The 21276-nt window shown below is 55.3% G+C and overlaps 3 protein-coding genes, 1 long non-coding RNA gene and 2 other non-coding genes across 6 annotated transcripts; 4 read left to right on the forward strand and 2 right to left on the reverse strand.

Moving 5' to 3' along the window:
* Positions 1-298: 298 nt before the first annotated feature.
* PIERCE1 (piercer of microtubule wall 1) lies at positions 299-2412 on the reverse strand. The gene is made up of 3 exons (XM_063410305.1): positions 2255-2412; positions 2106-2187; positions 299-1939 (listed from the first exon to the last, which is right to left on the reverse strand). Exons 1-3 carry the CDS (start codon positions 2317-2319, stop codon positions 1742-1744), a joined length of 345 nt encoding a protein of 114 aa, XP_063266375.1. The 5' UTR covers positions 2320-2412; the 3' UTR covers positions 299-1741.
* Positions 2413-2459: 47 nt separating this feature from the next.
* Positions 2460-4228, forward strand: MRPS2 (mitochondrial ribosomal protein S2). Its single transcript, XM_063410303.1, has 4 exons — positions 2460-2601; positions 2675-2740; positions 2912-3041; positions 3347-4228. The coding sequence occupies exons 1-4, from the start codon at positions 2574-2576 to the stop codon at positions 3888-3890; spliced, it is 768 nt and encodes a 255-aa protein (XP_063266373.1). The 5' UTR covers positions 2460-2573; the 3' UTR covers positions 3891-4228.
* Positions 4229-4700: 472 nt separating this feature from the next.
* LOC134556893 (uncharacterized) lies at positions 4701-8005 on the forward strand. Its single transcript, XR_010081953.1, has 4 exons — positions 4701-4966; positions 5549-5657; positions 6396-6429; positions 7827-8005. It is a non-coding gene; the product is annotated as an uncharacterized LOC134556893 (long non-coding RNA).
* LOC134557366 (small nucleolar RNA SNORA17) lies at positions 5911-6044 on the forward strand. Its single transcript, XR_010082036.1, has one exon. It is a non-coding gene; the product is annotated as a small nucleolar RNA SNORA17 (small nucleolar RNA).
* LOC134557367 (small nucleolar RNA SNORA17) lies at positions 6485-6618 on the forward strand. The gene has a single exon (XR_010082037.1). It is a non-coding gene; the product is annotated as a small nucleolar RNA SNORA17 (small nucleolar RNA).
* Positions 8006-9288: 1283 nt separating the features above from the next.
* Positions 9289-15871, reverse strand: DIPK1B (divergent protein kinase domain 1B). Its single transcript, XM_063409331.1, has 5 exons — positions 15634-15871; positions 13236-13370; positions 11902-12009; positions 11599-11775; positions 9289-11065 (listed from the first exon to the last, which is right to left on the reverse strand). The coding sequence occupies exons 1-5, from the start codon at positions 15694-15696 to the stop codon at positions 10253-10255; spliced, it is 1296 nt and encodes a 431-aa protein (XP_063265401.1). The 5' UTR covers positions 15697-15871; the 3' UTR covers positions 9289-10252.
* Between the last annotated feature and the right edge of the window lie 5405 nt (positions 15872-21276).

Raw genomic sequence — 21276 nt, forward strand, 5'->3', positions numbered from 1 at the left:
AAAAGAGAAGTCTGGTTTGGAGCAATCACTGAAGGCTGACCAGCTGAGGAATAAAAAAGATTATATTGAGTGGCAATAAATTCCCCCACGTGGTACCGAGGTTGGGACTGCAGCACAAATCTCTCAAGGTTGAATCTTCATAAAAGCAGTTCCAAAAGCAGATTTTATTTCGTGTTTACAGTGCCCATGACAACCCTTTTCCCTTTTCTCAAAAGGAGAAAACTCCTTTTCCCATTATTCCCACCCTCCTGAGACACCAGTTAAACACTTAATGCAGTAGATACATGGAACCATAAACTCAGCTTTTCCAAAGTTTTTTGTTTTTTTTTTTTAATGAGTGCTGGTTCATGTTTTTAAAAAATGCACAATGCTATTTTCTCTTTCCACTCAGAGCACAAAACTTGTTAATTTATTTGTTTAATTGGTGATTAAACCACTTGGATGATCTTAGATCCTGTGTGGTAAAATGAGTAATTTTGAAGATGATATTTTCAATTTGTACAGGTATTTCTTTGAAAAAAAGTGTATTTGGTCTAACCTCTGAACACTTAGATACACTGCATGCCAAACTCTTCAAAAGATTTGGTTTCAGGAATAAAAGGAAAAAAATGAGGCAAGAAAGAAGAGGTGGGTGTTTTCAGATGGAGTGGGAAAATATGTGACAGAATCCACTCTGTTTATATTTTTAAGAGGCAGCCTTATCCCTAAATTATGCCACCTGCAGAAAAATGTGTGGATGAAAATATAAGTAACATTGTCACAATTATTTCTATTGATTCAGCACTTTGTTATTTTCTCATTTCAGGAGAAGAAAGGGAAGTTCTAAGAAGCTCCAGGTATTGTCTAGAGTCTAATATGAGAATCACAGCAAATGGAAGAGGGTTTCTTGTTTATTTTCAGATGTTAAATCTTTGAAATGTTAACTTTTCAGACCCATTTCTGCTCAGTTTATTTATCTATTCCAATTTGTTGGTGTGTTTGCAGCAGAGGGGGATCTACCCAGCTCTTAGCACATGCCACAAATGGAATATTTCTGACATGTGAAGAGTATCAATTGCAGTGGTGTTTGGACATAATGTCACACTCATTATTTATATTTTTAGCAAACAGTTTGAATAATATTCTGCTTATTTTTAATGTTGTCTTACACTTGTAAGGTGGGACTGTTTCTCATAAACAGGCAGAGTAGTTTCTCTTAAAAATTCATTTTTAAGCCAAAAATGTTCAGGTGTTCTCTCAGTGCAGTCACTGTGCAACTGATGCAGTTTCTTTGCCTGTACAGTTGTTCCAATAAAACTTTTTAAAAAATCTTTTTGCTTACTTGTCATGATTTGAATAATTTCTTAAAACTTTGTAATTTTGAGAGAGAAGAAACGTGAACTTTCTACAAGAAATCCAAAGAGTTAATGAATAACTCTGGAAAACCTGCAGATTGATTATTCATTAAATAGTAAAGAAGCAGTTTAGATTTTAATTTTTCATGATATGTGGTACATGAGGCAAGAGTGTAAAGGATCATTAGTGACAGAGAAGAGCGTAAATATGGAATTTATATTCTTCCAGTATTTATATACCACTGACAAATTATGTTAAATCCTTCACATGAGCTTCCTGACACTTAACCACATTAAACCTTTAATATATTACCCTAATAACATTCCCTCTATAACCCAGTGGGTCCGTTCAGCACCAGGGCTGGCCGTGGGTGTTTTTCCCCAGCAAAAGCCGCAGCGGTGCCTGCCTAGGGCTGGTCCCTGCAGTGCGAGGGGCCGCTGCGGTTGTAGCTGGGGTGGAAATCCCGGTGCTCGTAGGCGGTGATGAAGGTGTCGGGGCCCGTGCAGTGGCTCGACTCCACCGACGTGTTCAGGCTGTTGTTCCTGTACATGCCAGCCTTGCCCAGATGATCCGAAAACTTGTGCGGCATGGAGTGGAAGGAGTTCTGCGGGGGGCGAGACAAGGGGATGGGGAGGAGCGGGGGGAAGGATGTTTTAAACGCCACCATCGACAGCGCCTGCAAAGCCCGGGCGCAGCGGGGATGGATGCGGACAAGGGCAGCGTGTCCGAACCGGGCCGTGCCGCTCCCGAGAGCCCCGCGGGTCACGTACCGGCAGCTCATGCACCGTGGGGGCCCTGCTGCCGTAGCTCTGGTTGGCGGTCCGGAACCGGGGGTGAACCGGCTGCGGCTGCCTGCGGGGGGAGAGCACGGCTAGCGCGGGCAGCGGGGCGGCGGGGCCGCGCCCGCCGCAGCGCTCACCCGTAGCCGCGGCACAAGGTGAGCTCCTGGAAGCGGCGGGGCACGCCGGGGCTCAGGCCGGACATGGCGGAGCCGCCGGAGCGGGCTGGGCTGGACTGGGCTGGGCTGGGCCGGACCGGGCTGGGCTGGGCTGGGCTGGGCGGGCCGCGGGCACGGAGCGTTACCCGGTGAGCGAACGCGCAGGGCGGGGAGCGCCGCGCAACCGCCCCGGGCAGCGCGGGGAGCGCTCCGCTCCGCCCCGCAGGAAGCGGAAAGCGCCGCTGACCTTCCCCCTCTCCTCCTCCTCCTCCTCGTCCGTGCCCTGCGGCGGGCTCGGAGCATGGCGGTGCCGCGGCTCTTGCGGGCAGGTGAGCGGCGGGGCCCGGCGCGGCTCGGAGCGGCCCGGCCCGCCCGTGTGACACACGCGTTTCTCTCCCGCAGCAGCCCCGCGGCTCTTCAGCACCGTCCCGGCCCCGGCCCCGGCCCCGGCAGCCAGCCGGCCCCGCGGTGAGTGCTGCTCTGCCCCTAGAGCGGGCACTGCCCCCCTGGCACCGCAGCCCCCGAGCGATGCCCGTGCGCTGTCACCGCCTGCAGCAGCGGCCGTGGAGCATCGGGGGCCGCTCTGCAGTCGCGGCTCGTCCCCCCAAACACAGCGATTATTTGTTTCTCCTCTCTCAGCTGAGGATGACAAGCTGCTGACCGAGCCTCTCAGCCACCCCGACTTCTTCAACGTGAAGGAGCTGTTCACCCTGAAAGATCTCTTTGATGCTCGGGTGCACCTGGGCCACAAAAAGGGATGTCGGCACAGGTGAGTGATGCTTTTCGTGAGTGCTTGTTGACATCAGGAATGCTTCCCCAGGCCGCATTTGCTGCATTGGTCTGAGCCTGGAACTGCCAGGTTACAGGAGTCCCCTCAGTGTGGGCACTGAGGGTGTGAGAGTGGGACAGACACTGGGACAGACCCTGGGACAGACACTGGGACAGACACTGGGACAGACCCTGGGATAGACACAGGGTATGAGGTCTCTGCAGAGAGCACCTCAGGAGCAGCAGCATGGGATGGTTCCCGTGGAGCACCCGATGCCTGCACACCCCATCCCCGTGTCCCCGCAGGTTCATGGAGCCCTACATCTTCGGCTGCCGCCTGGACCAGGACATCATCGACCTGGACCAGACCATGCAGCACCTGCAGCTGGCCCTCAACTTCACGGCGCACGTGGCCTACCGCGGGGGCATCATCCTGTTCGTCAGCCGCAAGCGCCAGTTCTGCCACCTGGTCGAGAGCACGGCGCGGGCGTGCGGGGAGTACGCGCACACCCGCTTCTGGCAGGGCGGGCTCCTCACCAACGCCCACGTCCAGTTCGGCCCCGGCGTGCGCCTGCCCGACCTCCTCGTCTTCCTCAGCACCCTCAACAACGTCTTCGAGCCGCACGTGGCCATCCGCGACGCGGCCAAGATGAACATCCCCACGGTCGGGGTGGTGGACACGAACTGCAACCCGTGTTTGATCAGCTACCCCATTCCCGGGAATGACGACAGCCCCGCGGCCGTGGAGCTCTACTGCAAGCTCTTCAGGATGACCATCATCCGTGCCAAGGACAAGAGGCGGCACAGCGAGGCCGCCGAGGAGCTGCGGAGCAAAGCCCAGGGCAAGTAGAGCCCTAGGGATGGGCTCAGTGCCTCTGCTCCAGTTCCGTGGGAGCTTTCCATTCCCACCAGCTTTTGGCACAGCTGGCGGGCTGAGGACGGGACCCCCCAGTCCTGTGCGCAGTGATCCCACAGCAGCCACAGCCATGGAGGGTCTGTAGCTCCAAAAAATTGTCCAGAGCAATGCAAGGGAAAGTGGAGCCAGGACAGCCCCTGCTCCTGTCCTTGAGTTTGTCACTGTTGCAGGGAGGTGCTGCTGTTCTGTGGCTTTCCTGAGCTCATGATCTCACTCGAAACCACTTGTATCTTGTGTGTCTTCTTAGTAAATAAAAGGATTTAGCCCTGTGATCATTTTCGGATTTTTCTCTTGTGGAATGGGATGGGGAATCTGGCCAGGGCAATCAGGCAGTGGGAGGGAAAGGATGTCCTCAAGCTGGGGACATTTCAGGGTGGCTGATGCAGGGCAGGAGGGTCCCCACTTTGTCCCGGGACACGCTGGGAGCCCAACCTTTGCTACCAAGGGAGGTGGGGGACTCCAGGAGCAGGTGAGAATAAGGACACCTGTACTTTAGCACACCTCGTTCTCCGTGTGAGGCCCTAGAGCAGTCCTGGGCAGGGCTCCGTGTCCCACCCCGTGTCCCGTGTCCCGTTTCCCGTCCTTTGTCCCATCCCGTTTCCCGTCCCGTGTCCCGTCCCGTGTCCCGGCCGCGCTCCCCGCCCCGCCCGCTCCCGGCTCTGGGTCCTCCCGGCCGGCAGGGGGCGCTGGCGGGCGGAAGAGCGGCGCGCGCGCACCCCCGTTTCCCGCACTATATAAGCGGGAGGCGGGGGCGCGTTCTCCCTTTCTGCGGGCGCGGGGCGGCGGGAGCGGGGCTCTAGTCCTGCATCGGCCGGACCAGGACCGGCACAGGCCTCGGCCTCTCCCGGCGGGGTCAGCGGGAAGCCCCGCGTCCCTCAGGCGCAGGAAGGCGGTGCTGGTTGAGGCGGCTGCGCCGTCCCGTGCCATGTTACGGCGAGGCTCCCTCGGGGCCGGTGGCGCTTCCCCCCGGCCCCGGCGCTGGGCGGCTGCGGCGGGAGGACACGGGCGAGGTGAGGGTGCGGGAAGGGCCCTTCCCCTCGGGACACGGGCGAGGTGAGGGTGCGGGAAAGGCCCTTCCCCTCGGGACACGGGCAAGGTGAGGCTGCGGGAAGGGCCCTTCCCCTTCGGCCACACGGCCGGGCCCGGCCCGGAGCGGCCCCGGAGCTCTGCGGGCTCCGGGAGCTGCCACGTGCGCTGGAAATCGGGCATACCATGGAATGCGCTAGAAGCAAAATAGTGCTACATATATCATTATATGTAGTATTAATATGTAATGTTATTAATAATATATCAATATCTTATGAACCAAATATATTAATTTTAAAGTATATATAGCTGTAATATAAAGCATATATAGCTGTGTGTATTCTAATATACCCCACTGAAGAAGGGAAAAAAATTAGGGCTTTCAGGTTTTCAGGAAAATGTTTTCAAAGATTTCAGTAGCTAAAATGAATCTTTAGTAGCTATTATTTTTTTAATTGCTGTAATTCTCTGGTTTTCAGTTAAATCGCGTTTCTCAAAAAGAGATTTTCATTGTTGTTAGACGATTGTTTTTTAACAGCATTTTTCCTTTATTTTTCTTTCTTCAGCCCAGCAGTGGACAGAAAGATGAAGTGACCAAGATGGTGTGACTTCAGAAACAAAATGTGATCCTTCACAAAAAAGCTGCCCAAGCACGCTTCAAGCACCTTTCTGACTGTAAGTGGAGTGTTACATTTGCTATCTCCACGTGCAGCAAATAACCTTTGTAGCACTGCTTTTAAATAGGTGATAAAATCTTGTTTTTGTAAGGACTGCAGAATCATGGGATGGTTTGGCTTAAAAGAGACTCCCTCCACTATCCCAGGTTGCTCAGAGCAGCATCCAGCCTGCCCCTAAACTCTTCCAGAGATGGCCATCCACCCATAATTACAAATTTTTCAGCGTTTATGGGTTATTTGTTCCCTCCAGGCTGCCACTGGCGTTGCAGAGATGGCTGCAGTGGCATCTTTGTGTCAAAAGAGTGGCAAGAGAAACCCAGGCTATGTTCTACGCTCGTGTGCTCTGCACCCCGTGGGCACTCAGAGTGATTGATAGCCTGACATGGTTAATGAGCCTGAGAGGAGACTGGGGAGAAACCAGCTCTGAAACGTTTAAATGTGGGATCTGGGAGTTCCAGAAGGGAGGTTCTGTTCTGTGCAGCACAGGCTGCACGGGGGTTTAATTCTGTGGGTGCAATCCTGTGGGTGCCACTTGGGTTACAGAAGAATGAGTTACAGTGATCTGTAAAACCACGTGGCAACACTGCGAGTCACCAACCTTAATCCTATCAGAAAATGAAAATATTCCTTTGCTGTTCATTTATTTATTTTAAATTCCTGTTGGCAGTGGAACAGTAACTATAACCAGGCTTGGGGTTGTGGCTGAACACTGTCCTTGTATTTCTCTCTTTTGCAGAGGCCGTGGCAGAGCCGGGGGAGCCCCAGGCCAGGTGAGCAGCAGCGCCGGGAGCTGCCCAGCCCTGCTGGAATTCCTGGAATTCTCTCCCTGCCCCATCTCGTGTTGCAGGCGTGGCTGCAGTGCCGCGTCTGTGTCATTCGGTGGCAGACAGCAACAGGCGATGTCTTCCCTGGTGCTCTGAGCCCCGTGAGCTCTCAGGATTGCTCAACAACCTGACACTGATGGCTTTTCGTGTTCTCTTGCCTTTATGGGGAGTGGGGAAGGATGCACGGGAGGGAGGTGACACTGTCCTCTCAATCAGGGACACCTTCCATGTGCCAGGTTGCTCCAAACGCTGTGTCCAAGTCGTGCTGTCACTGCCTCTTCGTGAGGGACACCAAAATTCAGGGGAGAGCAACGCAGAGCTTGTGACCCTGAGGCTTTGCAGCAAGTCACTCTGGCACTGCTAAATGGGAAATCTCATTAAACGGCCATTCCAGGGCCAGAGGTGCCTCAGTGGTGCAAAGTGAACCCTTTAATTGGCAAAAGTCACTGGCTCTGGAGAGGAATGATAATAAGGTGGTGGGGATGTGGTTATGCTTGAGGATGTGGCTCTTTTATTTCAATTTCTTGACTTCTTTCAACCCTGCAGTCCGTGTTTGGGGTTTTTCATCAGCTTTCCTCCCACCAGGGGTGTCCTGCATGGGCACTGAGTGCTAATGAGAGTCTCTTTAGAACTCCCCTGTGTGAGGCACAGCAGAACCGTGAGCGTTTTCCTGATGGCTTTTACTGCCACTGCCCTTCCCCTAGCAGCCCTCCTGGGCCATGGATATTCCCTCACTGCAGGAAAAACGGGCTCTCAGCTGTGGAAAACATCAATGCTTTGCATGAAAGTGGTTTGAGAGATTAAAAATCTCTCTGCACATTGCACAGCCCTTCATCATCCAGGACTGGTTTATGTCATTGCTTTAAGGGCTGGAATAAGCTCAGATTTTTTTTTTCCCCTGCAATATTAATAGCTTGGCTCTGCACCAAGGTTGGCAAACTCACCTTGGTTTTTTAGGGAATGATGGAATAACCCAGAGCAGGCTCCAGCTATCCTGCTCTTAAATTATCCCTTCCCTAAACTCCCCCAGCCAGATTAATTTTCCAAAACCCTTTTGATGTCATGGCAAAGAGCTTCTCCTAAATTTGTGCCCTGGACTGAAGGAAATCTCTGTCTAAAAGTTCCCTTGCAAACCCTGATAATAAAGCCTTAAAATGTGATTTCATTTTATATTTCATCTTTATTCCCTCTGGGACGTGAAAAATCTTGTGACAATCCCAAGATAATGAGGGCAGCACAGTCTGGATGGCAGGGGTTAATTAGCTCATTAGCATGGACATTTTTCCCTTTTCCTGCCTGTTTTTCAACTTTTCTGACATCCTGGGCCTTTTTTTTCTTTGCAGATCATGCCTTGAGCTGCAGAATGTCTGACAAACGTGGAGCTGAGAAGTGGTTGGCAGCATCCACGTCTGATGGTTTGGAGATTCCTAAAACTCGATCATCTGTGTTTTCTCTACATGGTTAAAGATTTAAATAAATTTTAAAAAAAACCTAAATAAAGATGCCACCTACAAGACTGAAAGGATTATGCTGTGTATTTGTAGCACTCCAAGTAATGCTATTTTTTAACCACTCTAGGATTTAAGACTGTGGATATTGTTTTAAAGCAATTAAAGGTTTTACCTCCATTCCCTTGGGCACAAAAGGGATCCAGTGAGATCGGATTGTCAATCTTGGAGTGCCCTGGCTTTTTTTCCCATCTGCTGTGGGGAATCTGGAGGAATTTAAATGTAAAAAAGCTTTGCCTTGACTCATTTCTCCCCTATATCCCTATATTGTGTTTTGTAAACTGCACTCACTTTGTGCTTTTTATTAGCGATGAGCAGAATTCCTGTGAGTCAGCAGCGATTCCTGGGAGTGTCCAGGGCCTCGGGGGTGACACGGATTATTGGAACAATTGTCACAAATGTCTTCATTTCAATTGAGATGTCAGGGCCAGGTCTCAGCTACATAAATATTTAGAGAGGTTCTGATATTGAGGAAACTTCCTCCACTTTTCCAGGTGCTTTAACACTGCTTTGAGGGAAGGGAAGAGCAGGGATGTAGTGGGAGTAAACAACGCAGGGAAGGATGAAAAATTGCTTTTGTGACGCCCTGAGGAGGGGATTTTGGCAGGGCTTTGGATTCCTCTGCTAATGGCAGGAGGAGCTGGATTTGTCAGGGGAGCTGTTGCCATGGGGATGCAGGACAAGGCAGGAGGAGCTGCCTGGAGCCTCAGGGGAGAATTCCAGCGAATTCCAGCCCTGGCTCTCCTTCCCGTGCAGCTGAACCTGCACCTGCACGCAGGACCTCGGCAGTGCCCGCACCCCATCCAGGCTGAGGAACCCTTCATCTTTTCCAGGGATAAATCACATTTCAGAGGCAGCTCCCCAGCAGGGACTGAGCTCTGGTGGCTCTGCTGGATACGGAGCTCTCCTGACACCAAAGCATCTCCAGTGAGAGGCGATGAGCATCCTGAGGAACCAGCAGAAGGAAAATCCCGATTTTTCTCCCCAAAGGGCTCCTAAATTTGCAGCCCCGGTGCTGCAGTGTCAGGTGTGTTTTTATTCTGTGGTTGCACATCAGCTGCACGCTCAATTCCCTAAGGAATTGTTGGCAGGAGAACCAGCACGTCCTCCAGCAGCAGGAATACAGAATACAGGAAAACAGGAATACTGTGCTGGGAACAGAGCAGCCTTGGGGGAGTTTATCCAGCTCTTCCTGCCCAGAGCTGTAAGATTGCTATAATTAAACATTTCAAGGAACCAGCCATAGTTGGAACCCTGAGAGTGTAGACACAGCCAAAAAAAAAAAAAAAGTCTGGAGACCTGCTAAAAGCTTTGCCTGGAAATTCATTTTAATAATGAGAGAAGCACTGGATTATTGTGGTATTAACCTTCAACCTCTGCAGGGCAAGCCCAGCTTAGTTTTTGGAGAATTAAACGGAGGGGTTGGCTTATCCCTGCTCTGAGCGCGGTGGGCAGTGACACCCGGAGCACACGGAGGGGTCACGACGGTTCGTGTTTAGCCCTTTGCCTTTAAGCCATCCTTGGCCTCGGCTGCTTCCAGAGCCGACACGTGAGGGAATGGCTTGTGCTGCCAATTCCAGGGGGCAGGAGCAGCTGGGGGAGCCTCTCGCAAAGCCACGGCATCACCGTCAGGGTCAGGCACTTAAAAACGGAACCAAAGAACTGCCGCGATTCTCCAGGGTGCAGCAGACAGCCGAGCTGCTTCCCGTGACAGCTGGATCTGATGGCAGATGACTCAGACACTTAAGGAGAGACTTTTGAATGGGGAAATCTACCTTTTCCTCCTTTTTAGATCACAAACAAGCTGGTACTTAACAGGCTGCTGTTTGGCTATTGATGGACGGGTGTGATTCACGTAAAAGCTGTTTATTTACATCAGAGCCGTTCCTCAAAAGGAGATGTGACAAGTACAGCATGAATGATTCATTCCCATCGCTTTGCTCTGCTTTCTTGCTCATCAAGGAACAGTTTGATGCATCCAGCTGGGCTCTGCTTCCTTATCCCTTTCCGTGTCTCCTTCCTCCCCCAAGCCTGCTCAGCCCCTCTCCGTGTCCCAGCTCTGCTCCTGCCGGCCCATCCCTGATCCTGCTGGGTGTGGAAGTCATGATGGAGTTTTCCATGAAGGAGAAGGGGCTGCAGCTCTGAACTCCCTGTGCAGGGTGTGTTTTTCCTGGGGGGGAGAGGATGGAGGAACAGGCCTTCAGCCCTTGGACCTCACTCCAAGCTCACAGATTGGGAACTCCAGGGCCGTGCTTCCCCCGTTAGGAATATTTGGTGTTGGAAATCTTCTTCCAGAGCAAAGTCTTGAGGTTGTTGAGCACGAGGGAGTGGTGCACTTCCATCTGGCTGGCCAGGCCGCTGAGGGTCATGCAAGTTCGGAGCTGCTTCTGCAGCTCTTCCTTCAGCTCCAGGGGAGCCCCGTAGAGCAGATAGTCCTGCAGCAGCCCGCACACCTTGGCCAGGTTGGGCTGCACCATGTCGCTCTTGCACTGCTTCAGGAGCTTGTCACACGTGGCCGTGCAGTCCCGCCCGTAGGTGCAGTCCCCGTTCTGCTCACAGTGCCGGCCCTTGAGGAAACCTCTGATTGTCATCTCCGTCGCCACCTTCCTCAGGTTGACCATTTTGAAGTCGTACTTGTCGTTGTAGCCCACGTTCCTGAGGCTGCTCTCGCAGATGTAGAAGCTCCCGTAGGTCCCGTGGAAGATCTCCTCCACAAACTCCAGCAGGCCGATGGCGATCTTGGCGCGCCGGGGCCAGGCGGGCGCGAACCACTGGTGGATGAGCTGGTGGGCGATGGAAGGCAGCAGGGACTGCAGGAAAGGGGGGACATCCACCCCATAGAGGGACGTGTGGGGGATCTTCTCGGTGACATAAAGGTCCCCGCAGTGCCCCAGCAGCTTGGCCGTGTGCTCCTTCTCGTGCAAGGAGAACATGAGGAGGAACTCGTTGAGCTGAAGCAGCGCCCAGATGGATTTGGCTTCTGCCAGCGACACCTTCTTGTCACGGTTCACGTCTGCCATGGTGATGATCCGGCCCACCAAGGCGGGCAGAGATGGCTGATCCCCCAGCTTGGACTGCAAACACGACAAGGAGTGGCATCAGACCCTCACAGCTCTCCATGTTCGGGTGTCACATCACAAAACCCAACTGGAGGAGCAAAGATCTGAGCTGGGGAGAGGAGGAAGCGGTGACACTCCAGAAAATCCAATGCCACAGCATGTGTGGGCAGATCCAGCTCCAGCAGAATTTTACCAGCCTCAGGGCTGCTCCAGCCCCTCTTGCCAGAGCTGCCACCCCACCACTGCTACCCAACAGGGGTAACTACCAGGGCCACCAAATCAGCTCTGCCAGGCACAGATGTCACCCACAGCCATGGCACAGCCACCTCCAGGGATGCTGCTACTGAAATCTCACAGACAAGAATTCCTGGGAGAGAATGGAGGTTTTCCTCCACTAATCCAGTGCATGGCACTGGCACCCGGCAGTGGGTGGGGGGCACGGGCAGGAGGAGCTCTCGTTCAAAGGGAAAATTCAAAGGAACAGTTGGTGGTTCTGACTCCGAGGAGCCATCCCAGGCCTGTGGGATCACACAGGGCCCTGCACTGACCTTCAGGAAGTTGAGGAGCATTTCCTTGAACTCGTCCATCGAGGTGCCCCGCGTGGGTTTGTCGAAGAGCACCACGTCCCTCCTGGGCACAGAGTCCGGGCGGCTGTCGGCCCTCAGCGCTTCCCCGATGCCACATTTGATGATCACCTCCCTGTCCCTCCAGAGCCCTCTGTAAACCTGCAGCACAGGGAGGGGACAGCAAGGCCAGGGAGCTGGGATCTGCTTTGGGATGGGCAGAGGGGCAGAGCTGCAGGGTTTGATGCTGGTGCCCGGCCCCTGGCATGGGCGGGGGCACAGACCTACCTGCTGGCTGGGGGAGGAGGAGAGGCAGTGCTGGAACAGGAGGCCACGCTCCTCACACAGGTCCTTGCACGTGGAGCCAGAAATGATCCCTTTCTTGTACTGGTCACACTGGGGAGGGCAAGGAGAGACAGGAACTCAGCAGGGACAGATTCCTACTGGCCCTTAGGGATGGCTCAGTGCTGGATGTGATGAGGCTGGGCTGGCAGGGACCCCTGTGCTGCTGGAGGGACCTCAGGGATTGTTCCTGGATGCTGCTGCTGCAAATCCAGGGGTTTGGGAGAACTTCCTGGGCTGGAGGAGAGGGCAGCGTGGAGCTGGGTGAGGATGCACAGGCTGCTCAGCAGGGCAGCAGTCCGTGCTGTGAACCAGGCTGGGCCCTGGCAGTCCAGGGGGTGGCAGGGACAGGGAGAGTGGCTCTGCTCCATGGCCAAGCTGGAGCTGGAGACATCCCTGGGCAGGAGAGGCTGCAGCTCTGCACCTCCTCAGCGAGGGCACGGCAGCCTCAGGGCTGAAAAGCTGGAGCTGCAGACATTCACTGCATCTTTTCCCTTTTTTTTTTTCTGCTGTGGATGGAAATTAACCCTTGGACCTGCTCACAGGGGACACGGCCAGACACGGCGTCTGGAAGCCCCAGCTCCGAGCAGGAATTAGCGCCCAAGACCCCACGGTCGGAGTCAGGCAGAAAATCAAATTAAACGATCGTTGCTGTTGTTATGGCAATTCCTGCCTCCCTTCTCTGCTGAGGGATTGATCAGCGAGGCTGGTTCTGACACAGCCCAGCTCCCCTCCTTGCCTGGGCTGGGCTGAGACCCGCTGCCACCCCAGGGGCACACAGGGCAGTCCTGGGGACATCCCGCCACGGGGAACACGGGACGTGCACCACACTGCAAACCTCAAAGGGGCAAAGCACACAGAGCCAGGCTGCCACACTGAGCTCTCCTTAGGGCTCATCAGCAGTCACAGTACCATGGACTGAGTGCTGCCCTTTTTCCTCCTGCCCTGCAGAGCCCAGAGGGGACTGGTGCGATGCTGTCCCTGCCCACAGATCCTGCTCCTTGCCCTGACATTCAGCTTCATCTGCACACACACAGATCTGCCCACATCTGCCCTGGCTGCATCCCCCTGACATCTCATTAAATTGTTTCACCGTCACCCTGGCAGGCTCAGGTCACCTCTCCTGCTCCGAGCTTGCGATGTCAGGGACAGTGCCAGGGCAGCAGCTGCCAGGAGGGCTCCTCCTCCCAGCTTTGGGCTTGGGAGGCTGGAAATGGGGCTCCCACAGCCCCCCTCAGCCCAGCAGCCCGGCAGGAGCCAGGGGCTGTGCTGCCACTCACGATGATCATCCGGCAGACGTGGCCGCGGCACAGCTCCGAGTAGGACGAGTAGTGCATGTAGGCCACCCAGCTGCCCACGAAGATGCCCAGCCACACCACCAGCAGGTACTTCACCTTGATCCCCGGGAGGCGGCCCTGCGAGGGAAAGGAAATGCTTTTGAAACCCTTCTTGAAGGGCAGGGCTTTGCCCAGGCCAAGGATGGCTCCTGCCACACAAACCGACCTGAGCGCTGGGGAAACCTTCAGCATTTTTTTATATATATTCATCAGTCTCTTATGCAACTCCTGCTGCAAGTAGGTCACTTAAAATTCCCTAAAAGCAGGGGGATTACCGGGCTGGGCTGCAAGGAGCTGGATGCTGTGCATCCCCAGGAGCTGTGGCCATGTCCTCCCACTCTCCATCCCCTGTGCAAGCCTGGGGGACCCCAGTGGGGCTGCAAGAGCTCTGCTCCTGCTTGGGCAGACCCTTCCCAGCAGAACCCCCCCTTTACAAAGCCCCAGGGGCAGGGGAAGCTCCCAACAGCAGTTCCCGTGTGGGAGCGGGTGAGTAGCAAACCTGGGAGCTCACGGGTGATGCTCTGTGCAAACAACTCGGAGGCTCTCAGCAGGATTTTGTTTTGTTGGCTTTGTTTCTGCCCCCCTGACCCTGGCACAGCAGCACTGCTGTCATCTGGCCTCCTGCGAGGGAGGCTGCTCACCTGGCTCGTGTAACGGAGCAGATCCCGGCAGTTCCAGAGGGCAGGGAATGAATCCTTGCATTAAATAAACCATTCCATCCTGATTCTATAGGTAATTCTATAGAACTCTTGGCCTCTGATCACCTCCAAACCCTCCTCACGATCTGCTGCTGGGCTGGATCTGAGTGGGTGCAGCACCTTTAGAACCTGCCAGGGATCCTCGCTTGGGTCTTGCAGCCCAAAACGCTTCTCCTCAGCCCCTCTCCAGGAGCTGCCGGGGCTCTGGGAGGGACAGGAATGGGCAGTGAGGGTGAGAGCAGGCAGGTCTGCTTTGAGATCGTGACATTTCTCCTCTTAATTGGAAACCCCAAAGTGTGAAGCGGGCCGGGGTGCCTGGTTTGCCTGTCAAGCAATGGCACCACTAATTAACGTGAAATTAAATTAAAGAGAAGCCAAGCACAGCCAGGACTTGGCAAAGACAAAGTGTGGGTGGCTGCTCCTGTGAGCTGAGAACCAGCTCATGGTCCTGAAGTCAGACACAGAGACCCTGAGATCTCCCCCAGCACAGCAGCCCCCCAAAACTGCCTAGGGTGGGTGCATGAGGCCCCCCTGCCCTCAGCCAAGGGGCTCTTCCAGGCACTTCCCACTAGAGATATCCCGGAAAACCCTGGAATAGCCAAAATGTCACTTTTTACTTATTCTGACTTAGAATCCATCATGTTCCCGTGGCAGAAGGAGGGTCAGGACTGCGGCCTGAGCATGGCATGGGGAGCTCTGGCTTAATCATCCCCTAAATGGTGGAAAGAGAGGTGGGAGTGGGGGATGCATTTCAAGGAGAGGTTGCCCTGAGCTGTGCTTGGATCTTGGATTTTGAGGGTTCCTCCAGTGTCTCAGTCTCAAGGCACAGGGGTTTCCCTCCCCCTTGCCTTCCCTGCACTGAAGGGTGTTACCCTGTGAGAGTTGCTGTGTTTAGTTTTAGAGTGACTCTGGAGGACCTGGAAGTGACTTTGGGCTGGGGCTGACTTCAAAGGCAAAATGGATGCAGCATCAACAAAACCCTGCTCCATCCCTGTGGCTCCCCTGGGAACACGGGGGTTGTTTCACAGCAGTCCCAGCTCTGCACCCACCTCCTGCCAGCACCCTCTGCCCACCGGGTATCCCCTGCCGTGCCCCTCATCCCCTCCGGGATAACCCCTCTGGTCCAGGATCTTTGCCATAGTCAGGGCTTCTCATCCCGCGGCTGCAGAGAAAACTCCCATTCCAGCATCCCTGACATCCCTGGCCCCAGCATCCCTGGAGATCTGAGGCAGGTGGCCCGGCCCCTCGCAAGCTCAGGGATGGGAAGAGGAGGGAAAATAAAGAAAGAAAAGAGAAGGAAGGAGCCATCCCTGCCCTGCTGCATCGGCGGCTTCACCCAGCGCTGCGGGCTGCCTCCTGGGCTGCCCCGGTGCTCCCAGGCTCCGGCACGGCGGAGTTATGCAACCGCTGCGCCCCCGGTGCCGCTCCAGACCCCCGGTGCCGCTGCAGCCCGGTGCCTGGCCCCAGCTTCTCGCACCGGCGCCGGGGGGCCCGAGGCGGAGCGTCCCTTTGTGCACGGCCGGTGCCAGGATGCGGAGACCGGCACCTCCGAGCCCGCACCCCCCGTGCCAGCGCATCCCCCCGGCCCGGCGCATCCCCGAGCCCGCATCCTCCATCCCGGCGCATCCTCCCTGTGCCGGTACCTGCAGGCCCTTGGAGAAGGGGCAGAACAGCACCAGATGCACCAGGCGCCGGATCCTCCGCATGCTGCGGGCGCCCCGCGGCCGCGGGCCTCAGGCTCCGGGGGGCATGGCCGGGGCGGCCGCGGCCCCCGCACCGCCGCCGGGGCCGGGGCGGGCCGGGGTCCCGGGGAACGGGGGGGCCCAGCCGCGCCGCCCGCTCGCTCCGCCGCAGCGCCCGGCCCGGCCCGCGGGGCTCGGCGGCTCCGCCCGGCGCGGGGCGGTGCGGGAGGCGGGGGCGGCGCTCGCAGCTCCGCCGCAGCCCGGGGAGCCGGGGGGATGCTGCCGGGCACAGCGCTCCGGGTCTGGGTATCCCACGGGGTGGGGGGCACATGCCACAGCCCGGGGGTCCCATCCACCCGCGCATCCCACTCGAGGATCTCATCCCCACGGCACATTCCGGGGTTCCGCCCACTCGGGGGTCCCATGCCCAGGCTCACCCCGACACACAGGGGCTCTCCCAGCCCTGGTTGATGATCCTGGCCGAGCAGGGAGGGGGCTGTGGAGACGCTGATCCCACCCGGCCGCCAGCACTCACAGCAGCCCCAGGTTTATTAAAAGCCATTTTGGGTGACAGACGGCCAGACTCCCTCCTTGTTATCCCCAGCAGGTGAGCTGTGAGCACAGCTCGGGGGCTGCATCCCCTCAGGCTGAGCCCTGAGCTGCTCCTTCTCCTCCTCGCTGTGTCCCTTCCCCACCCTGAAGCCCAGCAGCAGCCCGGGCTCGTCCTCCCTGCGGCTGGGCAGGGAAACCTCACCAGACAGGGGCTGCTTTGTGTGCTACAGGCCAGGGACAGCCCCGTCCAGGGGGATCCTGTGTGCACAGGCAAGCTAGAGCAAAAGGGACAGAGAGCAAATAGTGTGATGGGAAATGATCTGGGAGACTCAGTCACGAGGTCATTGTTAAGATAATTCCTTGCTTGCCATCGGCAAATCTTCAGATTATACATTTGCCCCCTTTTTGTGGTTCAGGTTTCTCCTTCCTTTTGAATTTGGCTCAAAATGACCTTTGAAAACAAGCTGGTCACTTCAGTCCCAGATCCCCGCTCAGTGTGAGTGCCAAGCACCGAATAATCAGGGCCTAATGAGCAAAAGCCTTTGCTGGATTAATCCAAATAGAGGTGATGAATAAGGAGCATCACACAAAACTGAGGAAACCTCCCAAATCCTGCAGCATGTTTGCTGCCTGCTTTTAACCCCGAGGAGGTCCCTGCTGCTCCAGTGCTGTGCCCTGACCTCTGCGTGGGCTGGGCTGACATTGCCCACGGCACCGTGGCGGTGACAGGGACGATGAACGTCACCTTGGCCACCCACAGCCCCCATCCAGGCAGGTTTTACCATCCCACTGAAGCCAGGATGGTTCTCCAGCAGATTCTTATTTTTAGTGTTAATTAAGACAGGAAAAAAGAAGAGCCTCTGAGATTTATTTTTGATGGTAGGGTTGGTAATTTGGGAAACAGCAGGGACAGGAAGGTGCATTGCTGGATGCATTCCACGCTCCCTGCTCACCCTGCTCCTGCAGCTCCTTGTGACTTGAACCCTGATTTTGTAGGCCAAGAGTGGGGGAAGAATCCTCGATGGAGAGGGGAAATGACACACCTGGGCCAGGGCTGAAGGTGGCTTGAAATCCACTGAACTCTGCTGTGATGCTCTGCAAAATTCAGGGGTGGATTGTCCAGCGAATCTAATTAGGAATGAGCAGACCATCCCAAGCTCTAATATGCCAAGTAATTAAGTGATTAGTATTGATTGTTAGAATGCATAATGAGCAGTTATCACTGAATGATTAATTAATCCAATCAAAAGAGTAATAAAAATTCTGCAGGTGTGATGATGATACCTTATATTCAATGCAAAGGGAAGCGAGATCTCTCCCCATGGTGCCCATCTCCGGTTTCTATCCCAGGCACCAGGGATGCACTCCCTGGGCTGCAAGGGATCTCTCCCCTCCCCAAAATTCCCCTGGCACTGCCAGGATGGGCTCCAGCATCAGGCAGGCACCAGAGCTGAGCAGCTCCAAGGTGAGGAAAATGGTCCCACAGGCGCTGTCAGCATCCCGAAGATGTCGGGATCAGTCAACGCTCATCTCCTCCCTGGGAATTCTTTCACTCACTGCCTTGATTAAGTCGCTTCAGTTTCTCCTGGTCAAAGCCCTGTTAATCCCAGCTAAGCCCGCAGCGTGCCGCACGCTGGCCTGTGATCACTTCCCTGCCAGGCGGTGGCTCTGTGGGCATGTTCCCAAGAGCACCGTGCCCTCGGGACACGGGAGGCAGCCACAGCCCTGGAGAGATCATTTGCTGGCCCGTAATATTTTATTTACCTGGCTAAATGATAATGAGTAAATGATCTCCAGCCAGCTAACAGCAGTGCAGAGCAGCCCTGATTTGTGAGCAGAGCCCCTCATCCCCCCTGTGCTGCCCACCTTCCTCTGGGTGGGATGTCAGAGTTGGGTGACAGCTGGGGACAGCCCAATGCCATCACCTGCAGTGTCCAGAGCTGCTGCTCAGCAGTGGGGTGCAGGACCCTGAACCAAAACAGGGACACATGGTCACCCCTCACCTCTGCCATCAGATCAGCCCCACGGCCACAAACCAGAGGGATTTCTGCCCCGGGCAGGCTGCGGTGGCACCCGGCATTCCCAGGCAGCACCACAGCTCCGGAGATGATGGATCCAGGCTTTAATGCTCTTTTCTGTGCATCTTTGAAGGATTTGAGGCTGATCGCCCGCGCTTCCTGCGTGGCATCCACAGCTGGCTCTGCACAGCCCGTCAGCTGCCTCTGCTGCCTGCCGGGTCCTGCCGGGCTGAGCGCAGCGGTTATAATTAGAAATGCTAATCAGCTCTTGTGTTTCTGGCTTGACAGCCCTGCCACCCCCAGCACAATCTTCCCTCCAATCTGTCCTGTGCTCGCCCCCTCCGCTTCCTCTCCAAATCCCTGCTACTTGTAATTAGGAACTATGAAGTTAAGGGGGGGTTGAATGGGGGTGCTGGGGCTCGTTGGATGCTTTGGGCCAGGATTGCAGCCCCCACAGAGCTCCTGGCTTGCTGGGAACTGTTTGGGGGTCTCACCCTTCATTCACCACCATCCTCCTGGGTTTGGGACACACCAGCGATGTCCCTGGCCCTGAACTGTGAGCTGGAGGAGAGGGAAGCTCAAGGGCTCTGCAGGCAGTGCTGGGGTTAAAGGCAAAGGGTGGTGGCTGTGGCTGGGAGCCCTGCGGTGCTGGCTCTGGAAGGGGAGCTCCTCTCATTGGGATTTCCATCCTGTGCCAACCGTGGGCGCTTCCCAGCCAAGGAGGAAAGGGAGCTTGCAAAGGAGCTCGGAGAAGGGGGCTGAGCAAGCAGATCCCTGCACTGGCTTGGATTATGGAGTTATTCATCATCAGGTCTTGCTCTGGGAGACACAGACCAGGGATTCCTCCCTCACCAGTGCCCAGGGCAGCCCCTGCCAGCCCCCAGCCCCTCCACACGAGAGCCAGGGCACGGCTTTCACCATGGGCTTTTGGCTCCCAAAGTCAGGCTTGGCCAGGGAGACATTCCTTGGAGCAAGCAGGGGGCTCAGCTGGCCTCAGAAGATACAGGGATGCACAGGTGGGACGAGCAGCTCTGGACACAGTTTTTAAGTCAACCTTCATCTTCCAGACACTCCCTGTTTATCAGCTTCAGTGAGGAGAAAGGCTGCAGTTTGGAGGGTTGATGTGCAGAAGGTTTTCAAGAAGGTTTTCCTTTGGCTGTGTGACCAAAGGAGAACCCCCCCATAACCTCCTCTGCCCAGGGACCTCACGCTTCACCTGGGACACATCTGCTCACTGCAGCATCTCCCGGCATGTGAATCAACAAAGGGCTCCCCCTCCTCAGCACAATTTCTCCCTGGAGAAAGGGAAATAAGAGAAACAAGGAGGTATCACAAAAAGAGCACGGGGGGGACAGGGCATGGTGGTTTCATGAAAAGGCACCAGCAGCACAGGCAGCTGACTGGGAAAGCTCTGGGGAGAAGTCAGATTGGATTTGTCATGACTAATTGACTCCCTCCAGCACTGTGGTCCAGCTTTCATGCATGGCATGAGCAGGGTCCCAAGCATCCAGGAATTAATGAGGGTCTGACCCTGTCTGCTCAGCCACTTGAGTTTTGCCAGTGCAGACAGCTGGCTTAAGAGGCCCTTTTATCCTTTACATATCAGATCAATTTGGATAGTTATAATCTAGTGCTGGTGAAAGCTCAGAGCAGACTTTATTGCCCAACCAGCTCAAAGAGAAAAAAAGCAAGCAAGAAGGAGAGGTCATGCTGAACTATTGATTGTGCTGCTTCCAGATTGGCCTCAGCAGAGAGCTCACTCGGGACAGTTTGCCTCTATCTCCTACTAATGCTGCTCCATTGATCTTCTGTGACAGGCGGCAACTACAAGACTTTTTGAGGTTAGAGTCATTAAGAGGCATTAGTCAATAACAGAGGAAACAGAGAAAGAGCAACTGTTTGTTTCACGCAGACATATTCCCCGTGTGGATTTTAGCCCGCTGAGGTGTGCGTGGTTTATTTCCAGGGAGGTGTGCCAGGAAAAGAATTCACCTTGTGTTGGACTCCAGCATTTGGAGGAGATCCTGAGCCAGTTGCAACACACTGGCAGCTCCAGCAGGGCTGTGCAATGAGAGGGCAGCACCTGGGGAGTTTGTGGCATCCAGTTCCAGCTACCCTAGCATCCTACCCAGCAATCGCCCAGACCCTCTGTTCTCACACAGGCACCTCAGGAGGAGATTTCACACACCCAAAGACCTGGGCGCTGTTTTCACGTTGTGCTTCCACTAAACAAAGCTGCTGCCTGGCTGTGGTGCAGCCAATCCCAGCAGCCTGTTCCAGGATCCAGCCCTGTGTGAGCTCAGCCCCAGCCCAAATTCATTCCTGTGGCAAGACTGGAGTTGTTCACAAGAAAAACGGTCTTTGTGCTGAAAGCACCCCGGGCTGCTCCGCTCCCTCCCGCCCTGCCCAACGGCGTCAGTACATTTCCACTGGTGGCAACACGCCTTTTTCTTCTCCAGCAGCTCCTGTGCTCAGCCCCAGCAAGGGTCTGTGCAGGTGCTGGAGCCTGTTTTACCTTGGAGAGGCAGAGAAGGGGGCAGGAGACCAGCTCAGGAGCAGGAGGATGGGATAATCTCCAAAGATGGTTCTGGCAGAGCAACCAGCAGCCTTGGGGCTATCTGGGGTGGTGCTGCATCTGTCCATGGGGGAGCTCAGCTCCAGGAGCAGCCCTGTGACACAGGAATGATGTTTAATGGACACCTGGACTTGGCCCAAAGGCCCTTTGGTCCTGCTGTGTGGCACAGCGCTGGCACACCCTGTGGCACAGCGCTGGCAGGTCTGAGAACCCAGCAATGCCACACTCAGCCCGGGGAGAGAGCACGGCTCAGCCAACAGGGCCAGCACCCAGAAAGTGCCGTGGGATACTTCAGAGTAAGGAAAATGTCCCACAGGAGGCAGAGATGGAGATTCCAGTGGAAATCAGTGTCCCTTTCTGGGCACACCTTGCCTCGACTCCCAGAGCCCCAGTGTCCCACTCTGCAGATCAGTACTGCAGATCCCCAGGGAAACAGGATCTTCCCAGTTCCTGTAATTA

The sequence above is a fragment of the Prinia subflava genome, chromosome 12 (genome assembly GCF_021018805.1).
Source record: "Prinia subflava isolate CZ2003 ecotype Zambia chromosome 12, Cam_Psub_1.2, whole genome shotgun sequence".
Classification (NCBI taxonomy): domain Eukaryota; kingdom Metazoa; phylum Chordata; class Aves; order Passeriformes; family Cisticolidae; genus Prinia; species Prinia subflava.

What these genes read in the sequence shown, in the direction of transcription:
- PIERCE1 (XM_063410305.1), bottom strand. Translation starts at nt 2,319, where the DNA reads ATGTCCGGCCTGAGCCCCGGCGTGCCCCGCCGCTTCCAGGAGCTCACC. An exon ending in ACCTTGTGCCGCGGCTACGG is followed by an intron (nt 2,188 to 2,254) that starts GTGAGCGCTGCG and finishes CTCCCCCCGCAG; the next exon opens with GCAGCCGCAGCCGGTTCACC. An exon ending in CCACGGTGCATGAGCTGCCG is followed by an intron (nt 1,940 to 2,105) that starts GTACGTGACCCG and finishes CGCCCCCCGCAG; the next exon opens with AACTCCTTCCACTCCATGCC.
- MRPS2 (XM_063410303.1), top strand. Translation starts at nt 2,574, where the DNA reads ATGGCGGTGCCGCGGCTCTTGCGGGCAG. An exon ending in GGCAGCCAGCCGGCCCCGCG is followed by an intron (nt 2,741 to 2,911) that starts GTGAGTGCTGCT and finishes CTCCTCTCTCAG; the next exon opens with CTGAGGATGACAAGCTGCTG. An exon ending in AAAAAGGGATGTCGGCACAG is followed by an intron (nt 3,042 to 3,346) that starts GTGAGTGATGCT and finishes GTGTCCCCGCAG; the next exon opens with GTTCATGGAGCCCTACATCT.
- DIPK1B (XM_063409331.1), bottom strand. Translation starts at nt 15,696, where the DNA reads ATGCGGAGGATCCGGCGCCTGGTGCATCTGGTGCTGTTCTGCCCCTTC. An exon ending in ACGTCTGCCGGATGATCATC is followed by an intron (nt 12,010 to 13,235) that starts GTGAGTGGCAGC and finishes TGCCCTCCCCAG; the next exon opens with TGTGACCAGTACAAGAAAGG. An exon ending in CCTCCTCCCCCAGCCAGCAG is followed by an intron (nt 11,776 to 11,901) that starts GTAGGTCTGTGC and finishes CCTGTGCTGCAG; the next exon opens with GTTTACAGAGGGCTCTGGAG.